This window comes from Gavialis gangeticus, unplaced genomic scaffold (assembly GCF_001723915.1).
Source record: "Gavialis gangeticus isolate Ggan-Ray unplaced genomic scaffold, GavGan_comp1, whole genome shotgun sequence".
Classification (NCBI taxonomy): Eukaryota; Metazoa; Chordata; order Crocodylia; family Gavialidae; genus Gavialis; species Gavialis gangeticus.
In genome coordinates this window covers 53,285,511-53,295,681 of record NW_017728997.1, presented here as the reverse complement: position 1 = coordinate 53,295,681, position 10,171 = coordinate 53,285,511, and the positions used below count along the sequence as shown (strand labels likewise).

General features: G+C 45.2%; 1 protein-coding gene across 1 annotated transcript in view; it reads left to right on the top strand.

Annotated features, from left to right (window-relative positions):
- Positions 1-10,171, top strand: part of NISCH (nischarin) — an 86,782-nt gene that overhangs the window by 40,756 nt on the left and 35,855 nt on the right. Inside the window, exons 10-15 of the mRNA XM_019504632.1 lie at positions 3,699-3,884; positions 4,110-4,238; positions 4,639-4,752; positions 5,553-5,661; positions 6,716-6,837; positions 8,844-8,899. Of these exons, the coding sequence (XP_019360177.1) occupies positions 3,699-3,884; positions 4,110-4,238; positions 4,639-4,752; positions 5,553-5,661; positions 6,716-6,837; positions 8,844-8,899 (716 nt within the window). The remainder of the gene's footprint in view (positions 1-3,698; positions 3,885-4,109; positions 4,239-4,638; positions 4,753-5,552; positions 5,662-6,715; positions 6,838-8,843; positions 8,900-10,171) is intronic.

Sequence of the window (10,171 nt, the reverse complement as noted above, 5' to 3'; positions counted from 1 at the left end):
CCACCCCCACCCCAGCTTCTGCCTTAGCAAAGGCTTTTGGCCTGCGACCCTGGGGCTGTTCCCCACCTCTCTTCACCCGAGAGGGAAATGGGTGCAAATGTGCGGAGGCGGAGGAGAAGGATTGCCAGCATGGCAGGAGGCAGCCATGCTCAGCCAGCACTCTGTAGCTGTCAGATGGTAACTGTGTGGTGCCAGCTGGACTGGGCTGGCTCCTCCTGTGCCGCACAGTCCTGGCCCTGCAGCTGGAACCATGTGGTGCTGGAGTTGTAGGTGGGGAGTGGCAGGCGGGGGGGGCAGTGGTGCCAGTGGGTAGGGAAGGAAGGAGAGCTTCAGGGAACAAGGAGTGGGGATGGAGGGGAGGAGTGGGGATGGAGGGGAGGAAGTGGCACATGGTGGGAGTGCGGGTCCCCAGGGATCAGAGCTGGTGGAAGCAGGACCCAGCTGGGAACCACAGAAGCTGGCTGTCTCCTGCCAAGTTCTGTAGTTCCAGCATTGCAGCCAGGAACAGCAAGCAGCTGAGAAGTGTCCAGCTGTGCTGGCTGGCTCCATGCCATGCTGCTTGATTCCTGGCTGCAATATTGGGACCACAGAACATGGCAGAAGCCAGCCCAGCCCCTGTGGTTCCCAGCTTCCTCCTCTATAGCAGCATGCCTGAAGCTCCTGTACTCGCAGTGTGGGAAGCCACAAACTGGAGCTGGCTGCCTTCCCCGCCCCATGCCGCGCAGGTTCATGGACCAGGAGTGGATGGAGTAGAGTCCCCATGATAAAGATGGCCAGGTAGGCTGTGCTCCTCCCCCCATGCGCAGCGCTCTCGGGAGCCTCACCTCGCCATGCACCTGGCATGAGCTCCCTGAGCCCCACTGCCTGCTGCTGCTGCCAGCAGTGGGGACTTCCTGGTCTGTGTGGGGGGGTCATCACACCCCACACCCTGCCCCCACAACCCCCACCAACATAGACACATTCCAACATACCCTATATCACCTGCACACAGTCACTCCCCCTTATACCCCACCATGTACTCACCCCCACACCCCTCCCACACACAATCTAAGAGCAAGACTTTATTTTTGAGTTGTTATGCATAACATTATGCAGTCCTTTCTATATGCAGCACACAGACACAAATCATGACAGCTATGTTTTGTAATAAAATTACAATATGTTTTAGTAGGTGTTTGACTTTTAGTATATGATTTGGTTTTTTTTTCTGGTTCTAAGATGGCAACGCCCCTTTCCAAAAGGAGTATCCCATGTGGGCAAGGGGAGGGACTTCCAGTTAGGGGGTCAGAAGCTAGGGGGTAGGACTTCCAGTCCCAATATAGCGACCGGGGGCAAGGCAATTGTCAAGGGATGGGGCTACCAGTGCGGCCCTTGACAGCTCAACCCTCCAGCCAAAATTATTGCCCGCCCCGAACTTGGCACTAAAAGACATTTTACCATATGTACTTTGTGCTTTTGTGAGCTACATGCTAGAGAAGGAAGAAATAAGGCTATAGAAGATGGCTTTTTATGGAGCCATCTGCAGACTGTTCATTGCCAGCTGCCAGACTGCAAGTGCCAGCTGGTGGGAATGTATAGACCTGAGGTCTTGGAATAACAAGTGGCTGCAGAATTTTAGGATGACTGTATACTACATCCGAGTAGCATAGAACACTTACAGGTGTGAAAGTTTCTCCCAGTCAATTGGGGCTTCACTGAAGACTGATGACTCTTTCTGCGTCCACACCCATGCATCGCTCTTCTGTTTTCGCCTTTTGGGCACCCTCACTCAGGATTTTGAGACTCTTTCACCATTCTTGTACCTCTATCATTTGCTTGTTTCTGTCTGGGGATCTCATTCCTGTGCCGCCGTTGCTAGATACTCCTTTGAATGTCCAGACTTCTGAAAGTTTCCTTCGGCTCTTCCTCTGTGGCTGGCTCTTTAAACTTGGCCAGTCTTCGCCTCCAAGCCAGCTATCTTCAGCAGGGTGCTGGCTTTTCCTGGCATGCCAGCTTTCCCGGCGTGCTGGCTCTCAGCTAAATGCTGGCTCTCCCCAGTGTGCCGGCTTTCTCCAGCATGCTGGCTCTCAGCTGGCTGCCAGCTTTCCCTGGCATGCTGGCTTTCTGTTGGGGCCGGTGTGGGGCTTCTGGTTATACCAGAAGTGGCCAGATGCCCACTCATATGCACCCAGCACATGCTCTTAAGGTGTGGCTTGAGCGGCGTTGGGTTTGGCTGCTGCTCCTTTGATGCTGCCGGGCTCTCTCCAAAACGTCGGAGACTCTGTTGGCTCTTCCCAGGCCATCTTTATCCCTGGTGTCCAGTGCTGCTTCCCCATTTGTTTCCCATCCTGTGTTCTTCAGGACAGTGGGAGACAAGCTCCCACAATGACCTTGATCACCTTTGCAGAGATCTCTGCTGAACTGGCTATGTCACTCCAGGGGCAGTCCTCTAACATGAAAGGGTCCATGACCATTAAAGTGTGTGGCAATTGCTATTTGAAAATTGGCAAGCTCCAAAAGCATCTTGTATGTTGCAAACCTGTTAGGCATGGGTGAATCCACAGCCAAATCAACTATCTGGGAGGTATACCACACATCATCCAGAAGGTGCTGGTATCTCTGCTACACCAACCCCCCAGGAGGTCAAAGCAGGATTTTGCCAAAATGACAATTCCGAGCTCATCGGGGCTGTTGGGCATGCATGTTCTTACCTTGCACCTGATGCACTATGGCTCAGAAGACATCAACTGCTGTGGCTGCTTCTCTGTGGGACTGCATGGCATCATAGACCACAATGGACAGCTCACCCACATGATTACAAGATGGTTTGGCAAGGTCTGGGATCTCCAAGTTTCCCTCATGATGCTGGAAGTGTTTGCTCGTAGCGCTGCCAGTACAGAACTGGAAGGAGTGGCTGTCTCCAGCACTGCTGCTTGGAGATCCAGCCTACCTGCTCCTACCATGGTTTATGAACCAAGCCCTGCACTGGAAACTGTCAGGAAGGAGTTGTTCAGCTACTATCTAGGCGGGTGTTGAAACAGAAATCTGCTTTGAGGTACTTCAGACCACAAAAGAAAGGCATTCTGGGGCAGTGCACCTGGCTGCTAGCCAACAGTCGCTGACAGAGTTAGCTTCAGCCTGCATCTTGCATACCATCTGCAAGGCCTGGGCAGCACTTGAGAAACCAATGGTGGCTGTCCAGAAAATGATGGTCATGGCATGCCTAGCTCTAAAATGGTGAAGTCAGCTCACCATTTTAGAGTGAAGGCTGCAGGGCAGAGTCTGATCCCAAAACAGTAGAATTAGATGCATGTCACAGAGGGAGCTATCTCCGGACTTTAGAGTGGGGGAAGTGAAATGCTGATGGAATAATCACCTTCCTGTTGTGCTCTGCTGGAGGGTACCAGCATAACATGAAGTATTTCAAAGTTGTTTTTGTTTTATTTATGGTCACTTTTTTTAAATATGGGTTTTATAGTATTTCAGTGCTGTGCCTTCTGCTGCCAGCTAGAAGCTATACAGTTATGGGTCTTTAAAACTGAACCAGAATGATTTCTTCTTTTCCACTTAGACCTATAAGGATAAATAATTCCCTGACAAGGGTACTGGCTACAGTGCAGTATAAAACACTATGCTAAGGCTCTTGGCCAAGTTTTATGCAAGGCATATTTTAATCTTACTAAACTGGCATATCATGTTGCTATTATTTTCCTGTGTAGCATCTCTACAACCTTGTTCATCTGGACCTGTCCTACAACAAGCTTATATCATTAGAAGGTGTTCATATAAAACTTGGAAACATCAAAACTTTGAATTTAGCAGGAAACCTCCTGGAAAGGCTGTGTGGCCTTAACAAACTATACTCTCTCGTCAACTTGGATCTTAGTAACAACAAAATAGAACAGGTACCTCCTTAACTTTTGTTGCAAATAGGTTCATTTTAAGAGCTTTTAATTATGAGCTGTTGTCTTCAGTGGAATATGAAATAAATGACAATGCACATAACAGGCTTTTCTATTTTTGTAATTAATGCAGTTTTTACAAGAAATACTTTAGTCTATATACAATGTATACAATTGCTTTCAAAGAATTCTGATTTGACACTTGTATGTATATGCATACATTTTCAGATTGATGAAATAAGGAATATAGGAAGCCTTCCATGCCTAGAGAAGGTGGTATTATCCAACAATCCTTTGAGCATCATTCCTGATTACAGGACCAAAGTGCTAGCTCAGTTTGGGGACAGAGCCTCAGAGGTAAGCCATGTTGAGCTTTTATTTGAACTGTTTTCTTTTTCCCCTTTTTCCTAAAATCTGTGGAGGAAACAGGTAGTTTTTCTAATGCAGGCTTTGTTCGCTTTACAAAAATCCCTTAAACATTTAGTGTGTATTGGAGACTTTCTCTTTACCACTACAGTGATGGAAAGAACATTTAATGGTTTCATTGGACAGTGAATTTATATAGGTTTGAATAGGGATGATTCTGCCTCTGAGGGCCAGGTTAGACTAGATGACCATTGAAGATCCCTTCCAACCCTTCTTTTCTATGAGGTGCTGGATTATGTAAAATGTTTGTGTTAGTATAGATAACCATTTCCATGAAGAGTGCATCACTTTTGGTATTATTGAGGCCTGTCTTTCTGTGAATTTTCTTCAGGTCTGTTTGGATAATGTTGTTACCACAGAAAAAGAACTTGATACTGTAGAGGTGCTGAAAGCTATACAAAAAGCAAAGGAGGCCAAATACAAACTGAACAATTCTGACAAAAAGGTGAGTTTTTAAGAGGGAAGAGGAGGGGCAAGTAACTTTACTTGCATGATACTTGTTATGGATAATATAGTTCTTGAAAAAGGCTTGTGCAGTCCATGTCTTACTACTCTTGAACCTATTTGGCTTGCTTAATTCTTTCTTTGCTTGCTTCTTTTCTGGATGGTGCATCTTAAATGTAGCATTGCAGTTTTTTCGACTCTTCAGTTAAAGTGCAGTAACTTGGCCTTACTTTCTGTGGTGGCCTAAGGAACATGGAGCAAAAAGAATAAGTAGAATATACAGAGTGACCAGTTTTGATGGAGTACTGCAGCTGTGGACTAGCCCAGTGATGCTTCCATTTGAAACGTTGGCTATATAGTATTAATTTACCCAGAATCTTTTCCTGTTGGCACAGGTGGGGAAAAATAAAAGAATGACAAAAGTGAATGTTACAAGTCTGACTGCTACTCACTGGTATTTCAGGTTTGCAGTTACAAGGATGTTCTTTGGGACCAATTTATAATTGAACTGTCCTGATTTGGCATTTAAAAAATCAGCAGGACTGGTACTGTACTGCAATTTCCTAATTTGGATGCAATACCTGATCAGTATAATTAAAAAGGCATTTTGCAAAATGCATCCTTTATAGGTTTTCCGTATCCTCTTTTAATTAAAGTATAGATTCTAAGGATGTGAACTAAATTGATTTTTTTCACAGTAAAACAGATTGTGTGCTTTTTCTTTTCATTCAGGATCTGTATGTTTGTTTTCAGTAGTTGTAGTTCCTCTTTTTCTTAACCACTACATACTTTCTTTATTAGATCAGTGAGGACCACAGGCACATTGCTGCCAGCTCCAAATCAAACTGTACTACTTTTACTGTTCATCCTTCCTCTCCTTCTCTGCCTCATCCTGTCAACTCCAGCCAAGGTAATCATGTATGTATCATGCTGCTGGGCTGGGCCTTTTGAATCTGCTTTTCTAGGCTGCTGTAATATATATGAAGTGTATATGTGTGTATGTGGGGGACTTCTCAGCATCAGCTAAAGCAGAAAAGTTTGTCTCAGACAGCTAAACTATATCTAAATTAGCAAACTTCCACCAGCAGTTCACCACAGCTGTCTGCTAAGCACACAATATAATTCCTGCTGAGACTTAAAGCCAGAGGTTTCTGGCTAGAGGGCCTTGCCTCTCTGTTCAGGATCAGACTGATGACCATATTTGGGGTCAGGAAGGAATTTTACCCCATGGTCAGATTGGTATGGACTGTAGGGGTTTTTGCCTTCCTATGTAGTAGGGCTGAGGCCCTCAGTTTGGGTGTGTATTAACAACCTTTTACACAAGTAGGTTGTTGGCTGCAGTGTTCCCTCTGCTTTACCTTTGGCAGGTTAGGGTGTTAGGTCTTGTGTTGTTCACAGTTGATGGTACTTCCACGAAGAAGTTAGATTATGGATTTGTATAGGATGGTATGGATTAGGGATGATCCTGCCTCGGGTAGGTGTCAGACTAGACCTCTCGAGGTCCCTTCCAGCCCTGCTTCTCTATGATTCTATGATGTCAGCAATTTTTTTTAACCAAGTATTGTTGCATTTGAAGTTACTGATTTTTGAAGAACAGCTGTGGGAACCCTTGCATTTTCAAATGCTGTCTTTGCCAACCAGTACTTATTTTAAAATATTCTCTAGTCATCTGCAGAATTATTATGCCAAATATTTTGGCTAACGTCAAACATTAGCAATGGGATTTTATTCCTGTTCTTGGTACAATGCTTAATGCAGGTGCTGATGCATCTGTAATTAGACTTAATTCATCGTGTAACTATATTTCCTGTTGTCTGCACAGCCTGTTAGATGAAGCCACACTCTTGTATTCATTATTTGAAGTAAAGTCTTGTTGAAATACTTCAATTACATTTGTATGACAAGTTAGATGCTATGCTTTGGTTTTGCTCAACATTTTTAAGAGTTATTTGCATTTGTTCTAGAAATAACTTTCAAAGAAACAGCCCTAGCCAGCAGCTTCTTGCAGTCCAGTAGTTTGACTCCACCAGAACATACAGTTCCCCAGAGATGCTTTGAAATACCAGACTCTAGATTTAGAAGTCAGGTATGTATGTTTTGTAAAAAAATTATTGCCTTTAAGTTATTGTTCTTTTTCAGAATCTTCATGTAGTAATTCATAGTAAAGGCTTTCTAATATAAAATGATTTCTTACAGCAAAGATAACTTATAAATGCTTGTAAATTAAGAGGTTGCAGTTACAATAGTCAGTTTTTATTTTGAACATTTTTAATAAATTGGATGCAAAGTCAGAATTCTCAACTTTTTGAGAAAAGTATCCAAGAGCTTAATGGCAAACTCAAAACTTTGGTGACTAGCAGACTGAGCAAAGGACCTAATTTATAGCAACTGACAGCTCTCAGTCACAAAAGCTCTTACTGTCAATCTTCTCTTCCCCCACATAGCTTTAGGGGGGCTGGTACATTTAATATGTCTGAGACAGTCCACATATGGAGTTACAGAGAATCAGTATGTCTTGAGCTTTCATTACAGTATTTGAATTAAATGTTTCAGTCTAAGGCTAAACCTTACACTTCAGTCTAAGCCTTACATAAAACCTTACATTTCTTACAGCAAAACCCTCCATCCTCTATTCTTGAACCCTAGTAATTCCATCATTGACGGTTTAACTCAAACATACAACTCACAGAGCCCCACCATTTGGCTCCCAGTACTGCCCCTTGCATGGGACCCATCCATAGGTTGGATCTGGCACATGGACCTCCCCTTCTTCCTCTCCCCAGCTTCCAGCATGCCTGATCCAGGGACTGCTACAGCCAGTCTGAGACCCGTGCTGCATGTGGATATTAAGATTGACCCAATCTTAGTATCCCATCACCATCTAATGTCAACCTGGTTGCTAAGTTTGGAGAATTGGAGCTTCTGTCCCATTTGTCTGGTTGCAGTGGCAGAGTTTGGTCAGGGTGGTTTTCAGGAAGCTACTTTAGTTCTATATCTCAGTTAGCTGTGTGCTGTCTGCAGAAAAACTTTTCACCATTTAATATGCTTCATCACAAGATCTCAAACTAGTTTTCACACACATATACATACATAATTATATAGTTGCTGGGGATGAGGGAAGGATTTCTAGACGTGCACCAATACATAAATCTGATATCAGATCAGTACCTATATAAAGAAAATTGTCTATATTGGATATCAGCCCAATGAGGCACTGTGGGTGGCTGCATCCTCCTTTAAATTTAGCTGCAGCTCTGCTCCCAGCCCCGCATCGGCACCCACCACCCGGCACAGCCCTGGCTTGTCCCAGCATGTGGGTGGAGGTGAGGCATTCAGTCACGGCTGCACTAGGCAGTGCTGTGGGGCTAGGAGCGGAGCTGCGGCAAAATTTGGGGTGGCTGCAGCCTCCTCCCAGCACCGCCAGAGCCTGCTCCGAGCCCAGCCCCCAGCAAGAAAAGCCCTGCGCAGCGCCAGTTCTGACTTCACCCCACAGCGGCAACCTGCCCCATGCCACACAGATCATGGGGCACAGGCCCCTCTGCCCCAACCCTCCCAGGGTGCAAGCAGGGGTGGAAGCTGCCCCCACCCCATGAACTGCACCTCTGTCCCACGCCCCTGCACCTGCCCCCTCCTTCACTGCGGGGGGTGTTGATCTGTCCCCACCCCCAACGCCTCTTCCCGCCCCTCTCTTCTTCCACCACAACAGACTTACCACCTGATTGCAGCTGTATCGGATATTGGTTCAGTATTGGCTGATATGCCTCCTTAAGTATTGGCTATCTGTATCAACCCCCCAAAATGTGTATTGGTGCACCCCTAGTTGTGTCCTTGTCTACTAGATAGGGTGTTTTGGCTGAAGTAATGTTGATAAAAGATTTTAATTTCCTCAGATAAGGTCCTTTAAATGAAAATAAGTAATACCAGTCACAACAACCAGACCTTTTGGGATTCAACCACTTATTTTCATGACCAGACTGTAAACACTTCAAGAATTAAGCACTGATTCAGTCATTTATATTCAGTGAAGCGTGACACCTCTGTCCTTTTAAGTATGAGTAATAATATCTCCCTGACACTTATTCCTCTCCTTAGGCACCTACTTCTCTCTTGGACTCATCCAAAGAATATGGAAAAGATCATCACATGTGGTGAGACATCTAACTTCTAATATAAATCTGTCTATAACAGTTTGCATGTTTTAAATTCTACATGTTTATAGTAAAAGGAACATTGCATTTCTTTTTCTCAGACTGAAAACTTCATGATAAATGCTTTCACTCTTTGAACTGTAAGATGTATTTGTAATTGTAGCAGCAGCTAGAAAGCAGAGTGGACAGAGGTATATAGGCTTTTATTTTGCTTTAACACTAATTAAACTAGGGGTGTCAAACTCATCCTGCCTCCTGGGCCAGATGTGATGTGGGACCAGTCTGCAGGTCAGATCCAGCCAGTGGAACCTCTCCCCTACCCCTTTCCCTCTCCCAGCATACTTGATTCAGCCCACTTCTCTATCCAGTCTGAACCAATGCTACATGTGGCACAGATCTGGTGTGGCCAGAATGGGCACTGTGTGGTGCAGTCCAGCCTGTGCTGCATTTGGCACCATTCCAGCAGCTCTGGCCTGTACCACATGTGGCACTTGCTCCAGCCAGTCCTGGACTGTGATTGCTGCATACAGTGCAGGTCTTGTGACTTGCTGGAGTAGGTGCTGTGGGCAGCCCACCTCTCAGAGCAGGCACTGTATGCAATGCAGTCAAGCCAGGGTGTCCACCATGTGCAGCATAGTTGTCACTCCGGTCAATCTGCACTGCACACAGTGCCCATTCTGACTGCTCTGGGACCCATGCCGTGTGCAGCATGGGTAACAGACTGGCTGGAGCAGTCACTGGATCAGGTATGCTGGGAGCTAGGGAGGGGGAGGAGGGGAGGTAAATTTACCAGATCTGGCCTGTGGACTGGCCCCATGCAAGGGGTAGCATTGGGGGCAAAATAGACTGTCCCCCTGAGTTAAACCTTCAGTGATGGAATTATTAGGGTTCAGAAATAGAGGGTGAAGGGTTTTCTGTAAGAAATGTTAAGTTTTGCTGTAAGAACTGATGGCTATGGAGTTCAAAGATGCTGTCCAAACTAGCGGACACTGTAAGCAGACTGCTTTATTTTCTCTTTCTCAAACTGATTTACTAGATTAGATTCTCAGTCTTGATTTAAAAAAAAAAAAAAAAAAAATTGAACGAGTCTTAACATGGCTGCTTTCAACCTTATTCTTAATGTAATTTGTTCTGTCTCTGTAGTTTGGACCATTTAGAGGAGGAATGTTACGTGGTGCCTGACCCACATAATACCATCATCCTGCCTTTTACTTGCATGTCATATACCACCAACAACCAGGATTTTATCCAGCACCTCTCTGTCTTGATAAG